This window comes from Sceloporus occidentalis, unplaced genomic scaffold (genome assembly GCF_023333645.1).
Source record: "Sceloporus occidentalis isolate IW3139 unplaced genomic scaffold, rSceOcc1.0.p SCAF_2, whole genome shotgun sequence".
NCBI lineage: Eukaryota > Metazoa > Chordata > Lepidosauria > Squamata > Phrynosomatidae > Sceloporus > Sceloporus occidentalis.
Window position 1 is genome coordinate 211,557,144 of NW_028316982.1, and position 21,706 is coordinate 211,578,849.

The 21,706-nt window shown below is 43.4% G+C and overlaps 1 protein-coding gene across 1 annotated transcript in view; it reads left to right on the top strand.

Moving 5' to 3' along the window:
• The window catches only part of TMPRSS15 (transmembrane serine protease 15), a 182,258-nt gene that overhangs the window by 144,943 nt on the left and 15,609 nt on the right, over window positions 1–21,706 (top strand). Inside the window, exons 19-22 of the mRNA XM_089508436.1 lie at window positions 4,191–4,323; window positions 12,649–12,744; window positions 20,132–20,181; window positions 20,891–21,065. Coding sequence (XP_089364562.1) covers window positions 4,191–4,323; window positions 12,649–12,744; window positions 20,132–20,181; window positions 20,891–21,065 — 454 coding nt within the window. The remainder of the gene's footprint in view (window positions 1–4,190; window positions 4,324–12,648; window positions 12,745–20,131; window positions 20,182–20,890; window positions 21,066–21,706) is intronic.

The following is a 21,706-nucleotide window of genomic DNA, read 5'->3' on the forward strand; positions in this document are numbered from 1 at the left end:
ACATGCTACCTAGTTCTAATATAGGACATACTCCTTTATAAGCCAAAGATATAATTAAGAAAAAGTCAAGATGTCTTCACATTTGTCTTACAATCCCAAATTAGGAACCTTGTTCACAGACTTCTCCAATATATGCAGGGGGTAGTTGTGTTGTCATTTAGTAAATTCAAACAAAAATCCACAAATCGAAATGCACAATAAACTTGTTGCAAGCTTTCAAAGCGCCACTGGCTTCTTCATTAGGCAAGATGTTACATACTCTAAACAGAAGAAAAATTAGAGATGTTAGTAAGATTATTATTATTATTATTAACCTTTATTTATGAAGTGCTGTAAATTTACACAGCGCTGTACATGCAATCTTTTTAGCTAGACGGATCCCTGCCCTCGGGCAGATGCCTGTATTTTGTTGTTTCTGTCCTTAGTTCAGATGGTTTGGGGAGGGTATTTTTATCAGGTTGGTCCCTCCTCTTCTGGCCATGCAGCAACTGAGCAAAGTCCTGGAAATTTAAAATCCATTTGCATATCAACAAGGACTCCTCTTTTGCAATCCAATATGCCTTCATTCCTGTGAAGCCACAGACCTCTTTGTAGGCAGAGGACACTGGATTTTTCAAAAAGTCTCCATGTTTTTGCATCAGGAATATTTTGGTAGGTGTTAATGTAAAACATGCCAATCCATTTCATTTGGCCAATAAAGGTATCACCGTTTGGTGGATTTTTGTTTGAATTCTCCAATATATGTGTGAGAAAATAAGCAATATATCTTACAACTCCTCCACATAACTCTAGCTGCATCTGCACTGCAGAAATGGTCCAGTTTGGCACCACTTTAATTGCCAAGGCCCAATGATATTGAATCCTAGGACCTGTAGTTTCTTGTGGCACCAGAGCTCTGTGGAGATAGAGAAGGCTAAATGTCTCACCAAACCACAGTTTCCAGAATTCCATTGCATTTAGCCATAGCCGTCAAAGGGTGTCAAATTGGATTATATCTGCAATGTGGATATAGCCTTGGTGATGATATGCAAGTAAGTTTCTTAAAGCAACGTAATGGAATTTTTACTATTCCTCAAAAATAGAAGAGCCATAGAAATCACAGTGATGCTCTTTTGCTGCCTTAGTCCAGCCTATGTACAGATCACTAATTAGAGTGTGATAGAACTTCTATCCAGGAAGGTCTAGCAGTTCCAACTATTGGACTCCTATCACTCCCTTTGCCTTTTTATCCTCAAGATCTTTCTATGGATCTAGTACTCAGGCCCCAAGGTGATCACTTTTGTGTTCAAGTGACTATGCTGATCAGTGGTTTCAGTGTGGTAAAGGATACTCAATCTTCTTTTTCAGTTCTGAAATATAAACAACTATACACAGTTGTACAAAATAAAATTAGTAAAGATTGTGTGTGTGTGTGTGTGTGTGTGTGTGTGTGTGTGTGTGCGCGCGCCTTATTGGGCCTAATACCCTTAAGGCACCAGATTATATCTGATCTTGGAAGCTAACTAGGATCATCCCTGCTAGTACTTGGATAGGGTATCAGCTGCTTTAGTCTATGTTTCAAAGGAAGGAACTGGTAAAGCTACCTCTGATGATTCCTTGACTAAGAATACCCTATGAAATTGAGAGTGTCACTATATATTGATGGGCAACTTGACCACCGAGAGCGAGCAAAGATTTATTACATAGATTTACATAATAAACTAGTAGAAATTTATTTTGCAACAAATTAGGTTAAACATGAACTCCTTGAACTCCTTTGTCCATTTCTATCTACCCAAAATCTATTCAGATTTTATCTGTTCTGCTCTTCCTAACTGTTCACCCTGTCTCTGACCACTCTGGCTAATTCCTTTCACAGATAAGCCTATAGGTTGTGACCTTTTCCCATATAGTCTGAATGTAGTTCACAGCATTACATGAGCTGTGATTTACTGGTTCTTCCCAGACCTACTCTCTTCACAGCCATTTAATTCCACTGAAATTTAGCTTCCTCTGGCCAAAATCTGTTACCAATGTTTTTGCTGTGCAAATTCCTTCCTTCTTGCATCTGGTTGTGAATGTTCTAGTTAAAAATTTACATGAAAAATCATCTGCATCTTCATAACATGGGATGTCGGTTTGTTTGTTTGGTACACACATTGAGATAATACCAACATGTGCCATTTTTGTATATAATATCCCACCAAATTACATATAACCAAAGCTGGAGAAGCAAACAATCAAACTTTATTATTCTATGACAAACAAACAAACAAAAAAAGGAGAGAGAAGTGCATTCCAATTTTGGAAAGAAAATACACATTCTGATTTAAATTGGTTTGGAAAGTGCAATTAAAATGCGAACCAAACAAATTTGTTTCTCATGCTATAATTTGATTTTCTTTAGAATGCTTGTGTAGTTTTATTTTAATCAGAATGAAAGAATGAACTGCTGAAAACTCAAGGCTTTGTATGTAGAACCTGAATATATTCATTTCAATATGAGGCCTCTGTATGCACATGGGACCTGTGCAGTTCCTGTTTCTGCAAACTCTTGTTTATCCATGTCAGTGTTTGCTCAAAAAGTATGCATTTTTAAGGTTACTTTCAAGAAAATGAGTTTAAGATCAAGTGGAATCCTGATAAAAGTGTCTGACAGGAGCATAAAACAGCTGCACAGAGCAGCATTTCAACAGTTTCACAAGCACATATGGGGGTTACTTTGACAACAATGACAGCTGTTGTCACAGCACCATCTGTGAAGGTAGTTATTTCCAAAATTAAATGTACCATACATAGCTCTGTTTCACATAAAACAGAAATAATGGTCTCTGTACAACTATTTATATGCAGAACTGATGTTAAAATGATGCTGGAATCTGGTTGTATTTTTTTTAATGAAATAGCTCTTACAGACAAAAAATAAAAATAATTGTTTCTGTGGGTAGATGCTTAAGTTTGGAGACATATTTCTTTGGCTTATGTTAGATAAATCATAACTGTTAGTACTGACACCCTTAGACATCCCTTAGACATCTGTTGCAGGTATCTTTGACTTCATCATTGGTGGTATATGTACCCAGAGGCATACAGCTCCTACTACAGCTTATCGAGATTTATTTAATGGAGAGAGAAAAATGCTTTCCTCCTCTTGTTTTGATAAAAGAAAGTAAATACATGTTTACTTTTTCCCTTCTCTTTTACATACATAGAAATGCTTTGCAATAATTTTCAACTGGAGGTGGAAATTTTGATTAAAAAAGGTGCTTCACATGTTGTGAATGATGCAATCATTGTAACACCTAGACTCAAACTGCAGAACATGATACCTCTTTGACAGGTCTGCCTTTTCTGCTGGTTGTAGTTTAAGGTTTAAGCCCTCAGGAGGACTACAAGAGAACAGTCCTGATACATTGATGGGTTAGTTTGGTTCCACAGGGTGGAGTACTAAGCAGTTTTGACTCTGCCTTTCTTGGTTATATTGCCATATATATTTTGTCCTCTTCTAACTTAACACACACAATTTGTGTTGCCATTACTTGTTTGATGCTCTGGGCTTGGAAGCTGAGTAAATACTCTACTCCAGAACCCACTGGAGAGGAATACATTACATTAGCTTTTCTGGTTGTTCCTGAGTTGATGAAGGCCTCTGTAAATCCTTCTGTTCAAATTATTCATCTTATGCTGGCGAAACATCAGCAAGAAACTCTTCTAGAACATGGCCACATTGCCCCCCAAACCCACAAAAAACTATGGATGCCGGCCATGAAAGCCTTAGACTTCAGATTCATCTTATACTGGGCTTATTATATCATGCAATGTGGGACACCAGCTAAGGAGTTGGCTGTCCATTTTGTGATGTGCCACGTATATTGTTATGGAAATAAACATCATGGTTCAAAGCTTTTAGCTGGATTTCAATCTGTGCAGAGGAACATTGGAACTGGAGAGAGACAAATTAATGATACATAATAAAAATTAGTTTGGGTTTCAAACCTCAAACATATGTAGACTGATGAATAAATCTATCCATAAATCAACACATAATGAAGGACTGGGTTTAAGGATGGCTTTCAAAACAATTCAAAACAGAGAGATGCAAATCTTTTGTCTAGTATATTTCAAGCTATGCTTCTCCAAGTTCTCACTGAATGACAATGATCTGTATTGTACTGTCAATTTTTTACTTTGACTAATTGTTTTGTCAACAGTGCGCTTAGTCAATGGGTCTTTCAGCCTCAGTGGATTGGTCCAGATCAAGGCTGGGAATCAATGGTACACTGCTTGTGGAAATAACTGGACTGGACAACTGTCAAGCAGTATCTGTGACTGGCTAGGACTAGGGTAAGTAAGGTTGTTTACTGTTATTTGATACCTAAATTTGGTATTTTACTGAAGAGTTGACCCATTTTACAAAGGTAATCAACTCATATAAGATTATCTAGTGAGCACAAGTAATGCAGTGACTACAGTCCAATCCACACTGCAGGGCTAGGGAATCCTGATAATTATAGTTTATTGTGGCACCAGAGCTCTCTGACATAAAAGGCTAAAGGGCTCACAAAACTATACCCCCAGAATTCCCTAGCATTGAGCCAGGGCAGTTAAAGCAGTCTCATACTGGATTATTTCTGCAGTATGGATTGGATCTATGAAGATGTAGTGATTTGTACGACTGCATTGAGAATGAGGGAGAGTAGGGATTCAGAAGAGACACTAAAGTGGAAAGTTCCATTTTTATATTTAAATGTGCTACAGTGCACACAAGGTTGAGTTTAAAGGTTACTTAAAAAATAACTTAAAGTTGTCCAACAAACTGAATGATACTGAACTCACTTATAATAACAATAATGTCATTAATAACACATAACAGAGGGAACTGTCATTTGTCACTAGTGATGTCATACATTTTCCAGCAAGTTCCAACACATTCTAAGTCTCCCACTAAATCCAACAAGAGTTACAAATGCTCTCCTTTAGTTTTAGCTCAGTAGCACCACATATAGGGGAAATTTTGAAAGACAGGTGTTTTTAAAGAACTTCACTTTTTCAGTCAAGATTTATGGGGGGGAAATTGCTTTCTACCTATGTCTTTCTTGAGGAAAAAACGGTCGCCCGCTAGCCGGGCAGACCATTTTGCCGCTAGAGGCGGCAAAAACTACAAGCCCCAGTATGCACTGGGGCTTGCCCCAGCTCCCTATTGGTGCGCAGGGCGGAAGGGGCAGTCCTTCTGCCCCACGACGCTCTGGGAGTCAGGATCAGTGGTGCAGAGCTTCCGGTCCTCCAGGGCAGCCCATTGGTTGGGCTGCCTTGGAGGAGGAGTTCCGCAGCACATGTTGTGGGGGGCGGGGCTTAGGCCTATATAAGCCATGATGCAGGCCCCGTCCCCCAGTCAGCACTTGGCTTCGCACGGTGCGGAGCCAAGCTAGGAAGGGAGGAAGACAGGAGCAGCTTCCCCCCCACCCACCCACCGCTGTTTTGTAGGTTTTTTTGTCACAACTTGGGGCGGCAGCATAGGCCAGGATTTGCACGGTGTGGTACCAGGGCTATGGAGTTCTGGTTGGGAGTCAATAGGTACCCGGGGCGAATAAGGCAGGCGTATGGCCATTGCGGGGGCCATAACGCGGGAGTGCCTCCCAGTGACTAGGGGCTTAGTGAATATGTGAATGCATGGCATGTTTTGTGGTCAAGTTGTCTTCCTTAGCCCCTAGGTCATCCCAAGCGCCTGGTGGGTGCCAGGTTTTTGGATAATCAGACAAACGTGGGGTTGTTTGATTTTGCAGATCCTGACTTCATGCTTGGTGCCAACCCTTACCAATTGCTTGCTAATAAAGTTGTGGCCTTTCTTCCAAACTTGTTATGTGTGGTTATTTGCAGCAGCATCTGAGGCAAATGACTAACCAGTGATCTAATTGGAAATTTCTGATCTTCCCACAGTGACAGGGAGAGGTAAAGCAAAAGATACATGTGTTTGCTCAGCATCATCCTTCTTGATATTGACTCAAGTTTGTAAAGCTGACTGTTAAAAGAAAGAGAAGCAAAAGCTAATATTAGCACTGTGGATATGTGTCAGGTGCCTCCAAACATCTCCACTGCTTGAAATACTGGGCAAAGTCAAATGCATTATATTCTTACATTAAGGGCCATATTGTGCTCAGCCAAATCCTTAAACCCCACTCAAATCTCACTGCAGAGCCTGCTGCACCCAAGCATTTCAGTAAAGTACAACAGCAAAGTCAATCATAAAATCTAAAATCATGAAGAAAGAAAAGAAGTGTCAGGTCACTCATTCCATCGTCCTGCCAAGTGCTGGATTATTCTTCAAAGGGATATCCATGCCTACTTCAACAAGGGTTGATGTCAGTTTCCCATTGACATCTCTGCATCTTGCTATACTTTGAAATCTGAAGTTAATAATAAATAATAATAATAAATAAAACTTTTATTTATATACCGCCCTTCCATTGATCAGGGCGGTGAACAACATAATAAAAACAATACATACATTGTACAAATTAAAAACCCCGGTCAGCCATCCATCTTGCCGTCAACATAGAGAGGGAGGCCATCTAGGACTTCACTCGGGGAATGCAGTTCGAAATAGAAGGGTTTTTAAGTCCCTTCTAAACTGAGCCAGGGAGGTGGCCGAGCGGAGCTCTGTGGGCAGCGTGTTCCAAAGGGTCAGGGCAACGATGGAGTACGTCTTCCTCGTTGTAGAGGAGAGTTTGGCCGCTGGAACCCTAAGTAATTGCTGCCCAGAAGTTCTGAGGGTGCGGGGCGGAATGTATGGGGAGAGGCGGTCCTTCAGGTATCCTGGGCCCAAGCCATGTAGGGCTTTATAGGTAATCACCAACACCTTGTACTGTGCCCGGAAGTGAATAGGCAGCCAGTGCAGATCTTTAAGCACAGGTGTAATATGGCTGGTCCTGGAAGTACCAGTGACCAGCCTGGCTGCCATATTCTGTACCAGCTGTAGCTTCCGGGTATGATACAAGGGTTGCCCCATGTAGAGCGTATTGCAGAAGTCCAATCTAGAGGTTACCAGAGCATGTACCACCGTTTCAAGGTCCCTCTGGGCCAGGTATGGGCGCAGCTGGCGAATAAGCCGAAGCTGATAACAGGTGTTCTTGACCATCGCATTCACCTGAGATGTAAGGTGGAGCGACGAATCAAGAAGCACCCCCAGACTGCGCACGGAGTCCTTCACAGGAAGCGTGATCCCGTTCAGGACAGGTGGAACCACCGCCATTCCTGGACCAGGGGAACCTATCACGAGTACCTCCGTTTTCTCTGGATTCAGACTGAGTCGGTTTTTCCTCATCCAGCCCACTACTGACTCCAGGCATGCCAGGAGAGGAGAGACGCCATCCTCGGTCACTGCATCAGTCGGAGACATAGAGAAGACTATTTGGGTGTCATCAGCGTACTGATAACCCCGTGCCCCATGTCTCCGGATGATCTCTCCCAGCGGTTTCATGTAAATGTTAAATAGCATGGGAGACAGAATGGCTCCTTGAGGGACCCCAGTTGTGAGGGCCCTCTTATCGGAGCACACGTCTCCCAGCTGCACCATCTGGAACCTCCCAGAGAGGTAGGACCAGAACCACTGGAGTGCAGTGCCCCCGATTCCCACCTCAGCCAGGCGTTCCAGAAGGATACCATGGTCTATGGTATCGAAAGCCACTGAGATGTCCAAGAGCACCAACAGGGACACGCTTCCCCTGTCGATGCCCAGACGGAGATCATCGACCAAGGCGACCATGGCCGTCTCAACCCCATAACCCGCCTGAAAGCCAGTTTGAAATGGGTCCAGATAATCCGTTTCATCCAAGACCGACTGAAGCTGGATTGCAACCGCTCTCTCGATCACCTTCCCCAGAAATGGCAGCAGCGAGACTGGCTGATAATTATTGTATACCAGGGGGTCGAGGGAGGGCTTTTTTAATAAAGGTTTTACGATGGCCAATTTTAACTCAGATGGAAATTGCCCTTCCCTCAAGGATGTATTAATAATCCGGCGCAGCAGTAAAGTTACTGCCGGTCCCCCCTGCGCCGCTAACCATGAGGGACAAGGGTCGAGAGAGCAGGTTGTCTTCCGAACACTTCCGAGGATCTTGTCCACATCATCGGTACTTACCAACTCAAACTGATCCAGTTTAATGGAGTCCACGGAGGCTCTGGATGCCTCTACCCTAGGTTCTGCTCCAATGCCGGCGTTAAGACCTTCGCTTATCCGAGAGGTTTTATCCGCAAAGAAGTTGTTAAATTGGTCACAGCAGGCCTTAGAAGGTTCAAGGATCTGGTTCGGGGCGGGAGGGAGCTGAGTTAGCTCCCTGACCACCCTGAACAACTCTGCTGGATGCGACTCCGCGGACGCGACACGAGCACCATAGAACGAGTTCTTAGCTGCTCATATCGCCTCTCCGTAGTCCTGCAAATGGCGGTCTAGGAGAGTCTTGTCGGCTAAGCGTAGGTGTTTCCGCCAGCGGTGCTCTAGCCGTCGCAGGACCCGCTTCCTTGCCCGGAGGTCTTCCGTATACCAGGGCTTAAGTTTGGAACCGGGCCTGAGAGGGCGCTTGGGAGCGATGCTGTGTATAGCCCTAGAGAGACCGGTATTCCAGATACCAGTCAGGGCATCAACAGAGTCGCCGTCACTTCCAACCATGTGTCCCTCTAAGGCTTCCTGGAACCTATTGGGTTCCATCAGCCTTCGAGGGTGGACCATCCTAATAGGTCCACCACCCCCGGGGGGGATCTGGGTAGAGGCCTTGATTTTTGCCTCCACGAGGAAATGATCCGTCCATGACAGGGGGGAAATATTAGTTATTTCCGCCCACTGATTTTCCGCATCCGAACAAAAGACCATATCAAGTGTATTACCCGCAAAATGCGTTGGACCCGAAATCAGCTGGGACAGGCCCATGGTCGCCATGGTATCCATGAATTCCCGAGCCGCACCGGATGGAACATAGCTGGCCGTGAGGGCGATGTTGAAGTCACCCAGGACAAGTAGCCTGGGCGTCTCCAGCATCAGCTCCGCGACCAGCTGTGTCAGCTCGTTAAGGGAGTCCGCTAGTGCACGGGGTGGCCGATACACCAACAGAATCCCTAGACTGTCCTTAGCCTTTAGGGTCAGGTAAATACACTCGATAAAGGACGTCTGTCGGATGTGGTTCCTGGTGAGAGACAAGGTGTTCCTATGTATCAAGGCCACACACCCCCCAGCCCACCTAACCTGGGCTGGTCCTTCACCGAGAACCCAGCAGGGAGGGCCTGTGCCCACACAGCGTCCCCCTCAGGCCCAAGCCAGGTCTCGGTAATGCAAGCCAGGTCGCAGTTAGTGTCCTCCAGCAGATCATGGAGGATGTGGGACTTGTGGTTAATCGACCTGGCATTGCACAGGAGCAGCGACAGGGTTTGTGGCACGGTTGGAGTGACCCTCAGGTCCCTTTGGTTGGGAGGGGGACAGGAAGGAGAGATAGATATGATGCATCGATCCCGCCTTCCTCTGTAACGCAAGTCCCTTCTCCCACCGCCATATCTCCCCTTGCCTAGCACTACCTCAATGGGAGCTCCGCTCCTCCCGATGTTATCCCCCTCCTCCCCAGCCCGCGGATCCCCCGCATCCATAACCTCCTCCCCCCCTTTCCCAGCAATTGAAAGAGCAGAGGTGAGCCACTTCAGGCATCCCCTGCTCTAAGGCTGACATCCACACAGCCTCTTCTAGCTCTTACGCTGCTAAAAATGCGCGGCTGCGCAGTTGCGCAGCTGGAGTCCTGCACACAGTCCGTGGGCGGCCTCCCTGGGGCGGTGCGCAGATGCGCACCTCCGACACCCCAGAGAGAGCCGCCCGGCAGCAGGAGCTTGGCCCCTGGCCCAAAGTCCGGCAGGAGAGGGAGGCGTGGTGAAGGAGAAGTCCAGGCAACTGGTTTTCAGCGTGTCGCTGCCACCGACACGCCCCTCGCTCCACCTTCCCCCCAGGTGTCCCCAGTCTGGTCCTCCGGAGCCGCCTCGGAGCCGTAGCAAAAACAAACAGGAGTCCTGCACACAGTCCGTGGGCGGCCTCCCTGGGGCGGTGCACAGATGCGCACCTCCGACACCCCAGAGAGAGCCGCCCGGCAGCAGCAGCTTGGCCCCTGGCCCAAAGTCCGGCAGGAGAGGGAGGCGTGGTGAAGTTCTGCTGATATTTGGTGCACATTTTCATTTCCTCAATATTTTATCCCAATAAGCTGGAGAAGACTTGTTTGGAACTGCTACCATAATTCACAATAGCAAATCATGTTTGGCCTTTCCATGTTGAACACCTGATCTCAATTTAGCCTGAGTCTATGATAGGTAACATTAAAGCCCTAAAGGGTAAGCTTCTTTTCCCCCAGCTTAAAACATGCCAACAAATGAAGTTAAAGAGGCAATGTATGCTTTCATGAAAAATTAAACTACAGTTTTGTCCTAGTGTCACAGTCCTACTCTGTGTACAGAAGAAAGCTTTATTAACACATGACTCTTGTTTGCTGAATGAGTAGTCATACATGCCAAAAGATTTCATATGTGAACTTTCTATGGCTTTCTCAAGTTATCCAATACCTCTACTAGAATGACAAGTAGGGTTTCTAAACTGAAACTGTGTACAGGTTGCACAACATATACTTTTCTTCCACCTTTTCCCATGGTCCTTCACACATCCTCATTATGATTATAGATCAATAACTGCTGAAAAGTCTGAGCTAAACTAATGGGCACATATGCTGATAGAATGAATGTACTGTAGACTTTCTGATGGGAGCTGTTGACTTCAGTACTAATGGCGGGTTACAGACTGCCATAAAAGTACGGAGTCAGTCCGTACTAGGGTTAGGAAGGTGCGGTGCTTCCGCACCCCCCCTAACCCTAGTACGGACTGAGTCCATACAAAATGGCAGCCCCCCTTCCACATGGGGGCCGCCATGATGACGTCATGACCGCGCCGCCTCTATACAGGGCGACGCGGACGTGATGTCGTCAGTCCGCGCCAGGGCGCTTAGAGCGCCCTTTCCGCGGGCCAGGAAGGAGCTCCGCTTCGGAGCTCCTTCCTGGTTTGCGGCACCGCTTTGCCTCGCTGGGCGCAGCCTTCAGACGGCTGTGCCCAGCGAAGCAAGGGAGAAAGGGGCCAAGCGGCCCCTTTCTCCTTCTCCCCGCCGCCATGGGGTGTCCTTGGGGCTTGAAGCCCCAAGGACACCCCTTTTCAGGCTGCGGGGAAGCGGTGTTTTGCCGCTTCCCAGCAGCCTGAAAAGTGGCGGATTGGGGCCTCAGCGGCTGCCGTTCTGGCAGCTGAGGCCCTGATACACCGGGGAAAGGGGCGGGTACAGCCCGCCCCAAATGGGTGGTCTATAACCCGCCAATGTTGTTTCATTTTACATTGTTGAAATGAAACCTTTTATTGCTATGGAGCATAGTGTACTACATTACTGTATAGAACATTTGCCATGTGAATATTTTCAGTAGATGTACTCAGTAATGTTACTATCATTTTCAATTGAGTGTTGATGGAAAATGAATAATCTGGCAAATTTAGCACTGACAACATTTGCAAGAAGGAAAGGACAAAAGGATGATTCTCTTCACTGTTCCAATCTGACTGTTCTATCTATCTGTACCAGACAATCCTGCTTATAGAATTTCTCTTCATACATACATTTTTATGGCTGGACAAACTAACACTATGGTCACTAAAGCAGCCATATTCTGATACATCCTGAAACAGTGGCGGTTTACAGACCGCCCCTTTGGGGCAGCCTGTACCCGCCCCTTTCCCCGACGGATCGGGGCCTCAGCTGCCACAGTGGCATTTTCCAGGCCACAGGGAAGCGCAGCCTGGAAAGGGGTGTCCTTGGGGCTTCAAGCCCCAAGGACACCTGGACATGGTGGGGAAAGGGAGAAAGGGGCCACTCGGCCCTTTTCTCCTTTGTGTCACTGGCGCAACCATGTAAAGGCTGTGCCAGCGACACAAAACCCAGAAGGAGCTCCAAAATGGAGCTCCTTCCGGAGCTGGGGAAAGTGCGCCACAGGCATCCTTTTTGCGGCGCCAGGACATCACGTCTGCGCTGCTCCGTTTGGAGGTGGCACGGCCATGACGTCCTAATGGCAGTGCCCATGTAGAATGGGCACCGCCATTTTGTGTGTACCCTGTATGTACTAGGGTTGAGGGCGTCTGAAAGAGATGCCCCCGGGCAACCCTAGTACGTACAGAGTACGTACTAGGGTGCCCGTCTATAAAGGGCCAGTGATTCCTAGGAAGAGAAAGAGAATCCCATTGATAGAGCTGGGGGGGGGGGCAATTTCTTGATGAATGTCTGTATTACTGTTGTCTGTAATATTTGTGTCTTTGATATAATTGGTCCCAGCTAACACAACACTACCCTGGGCACATACAATCACATCTTATTTAATAAACTAAGCAGCTTTGAATCTTGTTTGTACTTAGAGGGAAATACCAGGGATCTTTAGGCTGGAGAAAAACCTTGCCTAAACCCTGAATTACTTCTGTTAATGAGATTTGACAATACAGGGCCGGAAGGCCCAAAAAACTGATTCACTATCAGGCCACTTCCTATTCCCTTCCCACCCCAATTTTAGATTATAGTGGTGGTTATTTTTAAAATAATATGTTTCAAACATTGCTTTCTTTTGTAGCAGTGTGAATAGATCATCACTTGTCTTGTTTGATGGAAGTGGCGCTTTGGTAGAAGTTGCAAAAGCAATCAACAACAGCCTAATTCTTACACCTACGTAAGTATTCAAAGGTGGAAACAGTGTTCATGATAAACAATTGAAATTATGCTACTATACATTTCCTTTTTAAAAAATGGTTTACCACATCATCCTTTCATAATTTTGTGGCACAGAAGGTGATAACCTCAATAGTCAGTAGCAGGATGGGGCTGTGAAATGGTTGTGGGGTGGGTGGGGGGGGAGGACTGCCTTTCATTTGCTATCTTTGTTGCAGTTATTCCACATTATTAAATCATCAGTTTCCACAGGTGCCAGCTTTAAAAACAGTTCTGTATTTTTGGTTGTAGCTGCCTTGATCATACAATGTAAAAACAGGGTAAAAACATGATAGATATTTTACATATTATAAAATATAATTCAAGAATAATTATAGATATAAATCATCATCATTATTATCCATAGAATCATAGAATCATAGAATCATAGAATCATAGAGTTGGAAGAGACCACTAGGGCCATCCAGTCCAACCCCCTGCCATGCAGGAAATCCAATTCAAAGCATCCCTGACAGATGGCCATCCAGCCTCTGTTTAAAGACCTCCAAGGAAGGAGACTCTATCACCCTCCGAGGAAGTGCATTCCACTGTCGAACAGCCCTTACTGTCAGGAAGTTCCTCCTAATGTTCAGGTGGAATCTCTTTTCCTGTAGCTTGCATCCATTGTTCCGGGTCCTGTTCTCTGGAGCAGCAGAGAACAAGCTTGCTCCCTCTTCAATATGACATCCTTTCAAATATTTAAACAGGGCTATCATATCACCTCTTAACCTTCTTTTCTCCAGGCTAAACATCCCCAGCTCCCTAAGTCGTTCCTCATAGGGCATGGTTTCCAGACCCTTCACCATTTTTGTCGCCCTCCTTTGGACACGCTCCAGTTTCTCAATGTCCTTTCTGAATTGTGGCGCCCAGAACTGGACACAATATTCTAGGTGGGGCCTGACCAGAGCAGAATACAGTGGCACTATTACTTCTCTTGATCTAGACACTATACTTTTATTGATGCAGCCTAAAATAGCATTGGCCTTTTTAGCTGCCGCATCACACTGTTCACTCATGTTCAACTTGTGGTCTACTTGGACTCCTAGATCCCTTTCACACGTAGTTTCATTCAGCCAGGTGTCACCCATCCTATATCTGTGCATTTTATTTTTCCGCCCTAAGTGCAATACCTTACATTTCTCTGTGTTGAATTTCATTTTGTTAGCTTTGGCCCAGCTTTCTAGTCTAATCAGGTCATTTTGAATCTTGATCCTGTCCTCTGGGGTATTAGCTATTCCCCCTAATTTGGTGTCATCTGCAAATTTGATAAGTATGCTCCCAATTTTGTCATCCAGGTCATTGATAAAGATGTTGAATAGCACTGGGCCCAGGACAGAGCCCTGTGGGACCCCACTGGTCACCTCTCTCCAGGATGAAAAGGAGCCATTGTTGAGCACCCTTTGGGTTCGGCTGGTCAACCAATTACAGATCCATTTAACAGTTCCTTTGTCTAGCCCACATTTTACAAGCTTGTTTGCAAGAATGTCATGGGAAACCTTGTCAAAGGCCTTACTGAAATCAAGATATACTATATCCACAGCATTCCCTTCATCTACCAAGCTGGTAATTTTATCAAAGAAAGAGATTAGGTTTGTCTGGCATGACTTGTTTCTCTGAAACCCATGTTGACTTTTTGTGATTATGGCATTTCCTTCTAGATGTTCACAGACTCTCTGTTTAATGATCTGCTCCAGAATCTTTCCTGGTATTGATGTCAGACTAACTGGACGATAATTGTTGGGATCCTCTTTTTTCCCCTTTTTGAATATGGGGACAACGTTTGCCCTCCTCCAGTCTGCTGGGATCTCTCCTGTTCTCCAGGAGTTTTCAAAGATTATTGCCAATGGCTCCGATATTACATTTGCCAGTTCTTTTAATACCCTTGGATGTAGTTCATCTGGTCCTGGAGACTTAAATTCATTTAGATTAATAAGGTGTTCCTCTACTATCTCTTTACTTATTCTGTGCTGAAATTCCCCTATTCTGTCCTCTGCTCCATTATCCTCAGGTTGAGCACCCTTTGCCTTTTCTGAGAAGACTGAGGCAAAGAAGGTGTTGAGTAATTCTGCCTTTTCTCTATCTCCTGTTAGCATTTTGCCATCTTCTCCATTCAGTGGCCCTACCGTTTCCTTCTTCTTCCTTTTGCTGCGGACATATCCAAAAAAGCCCTTTTTATTGTTCTTAACCTCTCTAGCAAGCCTGAGTTCATTCTGCGCTTTAGCTTTTCTGACTTTACCCCTACACATGCCTGCTATTTCTTTGAATTCCTTTTTTGTGATTTCCCCCTTTTTCCATTTCTTATACATGTTCCGTTTCAAACTTAGCTCGGTTGAAAGTTCCTTAGTCATCCATCCTGGTTTCTTGAGACACCTCCCGTTTTTCTTTCTCACTGGAACTGTTTGAAATTGTGCCTTCAGTATCTCCCTTTTGAGAAAGTCCCATCCGTCCTGAACTCCATTATCTTTTAGTATTTCTGACCATGGAATCGCCCTCAGTACTTCTCTAAGTTTACTGAAATCCGCTCTCCTAAAGTCTAGGATGCGTGTCTGACTCTGCCTGGCTTCTCCTCTCCATTGTATAACAAACTCCAGGAGAACATGGTCGCTTCCACCTAAGGATCCCACCACTTGCACCCCATTAACCAAGTCATCCTTGTTGGTTAGGATCAGATCTAAAATAGCTGAGCCCCTTGTTGCCTCTTCCACCTTTTGGACCATGAAATTGTCTTCCAGGCAAGTGAGGAATTTGCTAGGCCTTGAGGATTTTGCTGAGTTTGACTTCCAGCAAATATCAGGATAGTTGAAGTCGCCCATCACTACTACATCTCTCTTTTCTGACTGTGTGGTCATCTGTTCTAGAAAGATATCATCCAATTCCTCAGTCTGACTTGGGGGTCTGTAGTAGACTCCCACCGTAACATCCTTGTTGTTTCCCTCCCCTTTGATTCTTATCCAGATGCTCTCCACCTGGCTTCCATGATTGATGTCCAGGATCTCTTCACTGGTGTAAATATCTCTGACATATAGTGCTATTCCTCCTCCTTTCTTGTTTGGCCTATTTCTCTTAAAAAGGTTATACCCCTCTATTTCCACATTCCAATCATGAGACTCATCCCACCAGGTTTCAGTGATGCCTATTATATCATATTTGCTTTGTTGTACTAGGAGTTCGAGTTCATCCTGCTTATTTCCCATGCTCTGTGCATTAGTGTAGAGACATCGCAGACCATGGTTCCCTTTTACTTGCTGCCTGTGCAAGTTTTTTTGCCTCCCACTGTTGGGTCCTTGCACTGTTTGCCTTGTTTCCTCTGTGTCAGTTTGACTATTTTCGCCATCCCTTTCGCCTTCCTTAATATTGTCTCCCTTCCCCTCGGAACTCAGTTTAAAGCTCTCCTGATCAAGTTCTTGAGACTGTTGGCAAAAACATTTCTTCCAACTGGCGTGAGATGCAACCCGTCTGTTGCAAGAAGTCCCTCCTCATGGAACCGCAGCCCATGATCGAAGAATCCAAATCCTTCTCGACGGCACCATCTGCGAAGCCAGTTGTTCACATCTGCTATTTTCCTCTCCCTTCCTGGACCATGCCCTTCAACTGGCAGAAGAGACGAGATGACAACCTGTACATCCATTCCTTTCAGCTTCCTACCAAGCGCCTCGTAATCCCTTTTGATGTTCTGCAGGCTGTGTCTAATCATCCAAAGTTCTGCTTTTTAAATATTGAACATTTCAAAGTGAAACATATTGAAAGCATTACAGATTTTCCAGGTGTGTGGCAGGGTGTGTGTAACTTATCCTTCATCATATCAGGTACTGATATTAGTTCACATTGGAAACACACAGGTACAAATAGCAATGGGTTTTATTTTACAATAGTATATCCTTTTCTGCATTGTGCCAATAGGAATTTTTCAGCCATGCATATAACCAAAATGCTTGTGTGACAGCAAAAGTATACAAATCCAAATATTATGTATGAAATTGTTTCCACTGTAAAGCTTCAACTGCAAATTCTGTGTGTACAAATTAGAACATCAGAGAAAATTATTAATCCAGATGAGTTTTCCTTCACTATTAGGTGTTTAAGGGAAGAATAGATATGGACAGATTATTTTTGAAATATTTGCAAAATGACTAAAAAACATGTTTTTGAGTCTCAAGAAACTCTAACAAGAAGAATTCTGAACTGATGAGAATATTTGGAGTATGGGACCTATTTTGTGCAAAATTCACACATTATTGTTTTGAGGAGAAAACAGCATTTCCTGTATAGGAAGCAGCATTTTCTATGTCAAAACTAATATTTGAAAACAGAAATATCAATTCATGCACAGAAAACACAGTTTTGTGCACAGAAAGTACTATAGTGGGAGATTTATTCTGTGTAACATTTGCACATGCTTGATTTGAATAGAAAACAGCATTTTCTGTGCATAAACCTGTATTTTCTGCACAGAAATTTATATTTCTGCATTGAAATATTATTCTCCATTAAGAAAAAGTGCTTCCTGTCCAGAAAATGCTGTTTTATGTCCAAAACAACCATATGTGATTTTTGCACAGAATAATTTCTGAATTAACCTTGAAAAACTGCTTGGTTTTTGAATACTTTCTTGCAGCAGGAAAATAATGGCTGAAATTACTTGTTGCTACTTTCAAGAAGAAACATAGGGGTGAAACAGATAGGCAAAACAAAGCTGTTTCCAACCACTTTGAAGGCAGGGCGTTTAGATGATGCACACCTCCAAAGTGGGCAGAAACCAGACCAAAGCCATGGGGCTAAAAACCAGTGCAAACAGAACCCAGGATAGTCTGACTTAGTGTGAAAGATGTGCATCTTTGTGCCTACATTAAACACACTGGGGCAAGTGCAGGGATGTGGCAACACAACGAAATGAAAGTGCAACTCCAATGGTTTTAATTACGACATACACAAACCAGACAGTCCAACAGGGAGCATGGTATGAGGGGGATTAAGGAGGTATGTGGTGGGGGGAATGCTCCATTATTGTGCTTTGCCAATGTATTGCTTGCACACCAATGCTTCAATGTCATGTACTGGGCAGAGCCTCGCACATGTGGCTGTGTGATGGTTCAAAGGGACAGCCATCCAATTGGATGGCTTCTGTGTGAACATGGGAAGTACTTGGGGATCAGTGGGGCTGTGTTCATGTAGTGGTGTTCATGTATGGTGGTGGGGGGCAACAAAAAAAAAGGACCCAGTGCCATGCCATGCCATGCCATGCCATGCCATGCATTGGGGATGTGTTCTTTCGGCCCAGCTTGGGAGTGGGCCATGTGAGAAGCAAGATTTCAATTCAGTTTGGGAAAAAGCAGGATCAAGCCACTTTTTCTTGCTCATTTGTTCCAGGCCTGTGTGAATAATTACATTTCTAGTGAAGAGACCAACAGGTAATTCAGGCATATAATAAACAAAGAAGTTTATATCTATAGAAAATATATTTCACTGTGCAAAGATCTTAGAATCCTTTGTTAGATCTACATCTGACAAAAACTAAATGGAGGGAGGGGAGGCCATATGATTATGCTTTTCCCAGCTAAAGTAATATGCAAAGTAAACCTAATAATAACTTTCCCACAGCATTATGAATGTTAGGAAAATAAAAATATATACTATCAATTAATAAAGAAGTGGCAAATGATAAAAACCAATGTTCTGTTTTTCTTCTGTGTAACTGTACTACATTTATCTTTCGACATTTATCTATGATGCATTATGAGACTTCACTGAGCCCCTAGATCTCAGATGCCTTGCAAGATAATGAAATCTTCCTCAAGTCATTAGACCACAGAAATGCTAGAATTGTTTTGATCTGCCCTCTTTTGCTCTTCTGGAATAAATCATCTTCTCTCTTTTTTTAGCCAAGTATTTCTAAAGCATCTGAACAAAGATGAAATAGACATGACAGAGCAATGTTGTGTCTCTGAAAATATACATTGCTTTCTATCAAGCTAATATGTTTAAGCCTTTGCTCACACTGATCTCTAGTGGCAAATGTTTGTGTAAACATATAGAAGTAATAATGTTTCATTACCATGTATACTGAGTATCCTGAAATGAATATCATTCCCTGGTTCATGATTAGAACAGTACAGGTTTTGGAAGCACTTTTTTGCTTCTGGAAAATCTTTAGCAAAGCACAGTTTAGATCGTCATGAAAGACCTGGTCACACTTTTAATAAAACATGGAATGAATCTTTTGAGTACTACTGTACCAAAATATCTACAGAAGACCTGCTTTAAATGAGCTTCCTTGTAGCCTTAATTCTGCTAATGTAATATATCCAGGAGTAGCCATGTTGGCCATGTAGCAAAGTACAGTCACATCCAAATTCCACAAAAGAGTGATATCATTATTGGGCCAATCAAAATGCACAATAAACATGTTGCAAGCTTTCAAAGCTCTACTGTCTTCTTCTTCATTCTTAAGGTTCAGGAAATAAAATTTAGGAACTAAAATAAAATTTAGGAAATGGAATTTACATTTTATTTCATAGTCTTCAATAATCTCCCAAAATCCATATGGCTAGAAGGAGCAGGGGCCTGCCTGCCTGCATGAATACCTCTCCATACCATCTGAACTAAGGACAATAATCACAACATCTTGACACAAGGCAGGCCTATGACTAACATTGTTATTTTTTTTCTTTCTCGTTTTTAAAGAGTATTTTTAGTACTTTTGCCAGATGAAGATGCCAGTGGAGCTTCAAAAGCTTGCAACTTTTTTTGGTTGGTCCAATAAAGGTGTCACTGTTTTGTGGATTTTGGATGTTGTTGTACTTTTCTGAAGTAATATTGTTATGTGACTTGTTTACAAAAATCCTCTCACAGTTCTATCTGGTAAATTATCTCTAGCAATCTGTTCCTCCCTTGGTTGCCTGCAGGGTAAAGAGAGGAAACAGGGCAAGAATAAGACATGGCACGATGAGAACAGATGAGAGAGAAGGAGGGTGGTCCAAAACACACTGCAGAAATAATCCAGTTTGAGTCCACATTACCTGCCTTGGCTCAGTGCTAGGAAATCCTGGGAATTGTGGTTTATTATGGTATCAGAGTTCTCTAACAGAGAAAGCTAAATGTCTTACAACCTCCCAGTTTCCCAGAATTTCCTAGCATTGAGCCAGGGAAGTTAAAGCGATCTTGAACAGAATGATTTCTGCAGTGTGTTTTAGATCAGAGAGAAGTGTAACAGAAATAATGAGAGTAAATTCACTCAATATGCAGTTCCTGCTAGATTTCCTATGTGGAACTACCACCATGAATAGATAAATGGTTTCCCACCAGTGACCAGCAGTCACATAAAATATAACAACTTTATTCTCATTCCATAGGGTACAGTGTCTCAACAATCTGGTGATTCATCTGCAGTGCAACTATAAACGTAAGTGTTTGTTAAAATCAAGATTCAGTTCAGAAGGGCTGCCCATCTATCTCACACTATGTTAAGAGTAGGCTTTTCACATTAAGCATGAGTACAAGATAGATTTAACAGAAGGCTTTCCATTTAGACACTTTTAGGAACCAAAAGGCCACAACCCATATAAAATAGTTCAGTGCTTCAGTATCACACCATGTGGAGTCTCAAGTATCTGGCAATTACGAAAGGTTTTGTTTCTTTGTTTGTTTTACATTTGTACATAATATTAGGCTAAAAAATGTTGATAACAGTTATCCTAAAGATAACTGGTCATAGAAGAGAATATCATTTCATAAAAATGTATAACCCCAAACATTAAAGGCTTTCTAGATTGAAATAAAATTAAAAATACAGTTGGCCCTCAGTATCAGTGAGCTTCCATCCATGGATTTGAGCATCTGCAGATCACTATATTATTCAATGGCTGCACATGCATGCAGGCACATTGATGTGAGCATTTTGATATCACATCAGTTGGATTATGTGGGACTTGAGCTTCAACATTATTTCCCATCTGTGGCCAAGCCTTGAACTGAACATCCACAGATGGGAAGGAGCCACTGTAATTCAGTGGGGTGATATGAAAACCGTCTTCAAGGAAAATCAATCTTCTTAATTCTTGGACCACTAAATGTTTTTATATTTTTAATTTTTAATTTTCTTTTCCTCATAGAATGTGGAGAAAGATTGGTCACTCCGAAACACACAACAAAAATTGCTGGTGGTTCTGATGCTCAAGAAGGTGCTTGGCCTTGGGTGATTTCATTAGATTTTAATGCCAAACCAACTTGTGGAGGTTCTCTTGTCAGCAATGAATGGCTCGTCTCTGCTGCACACTGTGTATACGGGTAATGTTTGTTATTAACATTGTTACATTTATAAGCCTCATTCTTTATATTCACAGATTTTACTTTAGAATTGTCATTATCATCATCACCAGTATCCTCATTAGTGCTACTGAGCAGCATTATAAAATAAAATAGTTTCAAGATTTAATCAGTCTTAATCTAGCTATTCTTAGTCCCTCTGATAGTCTTTACCAGATGTTGGGATTAATCTTAAATTGGGCTTCCAAGTACCACACTGTTGTTTTTGAAGATTAACCCATATTAAAAGAACCCAAAGGATGGTTTAACTGCAAATACTTACTGACTATGGGACATATTCCTTCTTCTCACACCCTGCATCAATTAGTTTGCAGTTTGTTTGTGTTTATTTTGTCAGGGATGATGGGAGTTGATTTTGTCAGGGATGATGGGAGTTGTAGCTCTTCACCTCTGGCTCTAACTCACCACCTTGTTATGCAGTGGCGCTGACCAGTTTTGGCCAGTGGTTAATGCTTTTCTCCAAAGCAGCAGAGTTTCAGAGAATAGGCTGAAGACCCTGACAAACTCTCCAAGCCTTCTCACTCTTCTTCCTCAGAAGTCTCCAAACTTCTCCAGGATCCTGCTGGCTCTTGTATCTTCACTCAAGACACCAGACAACTCAG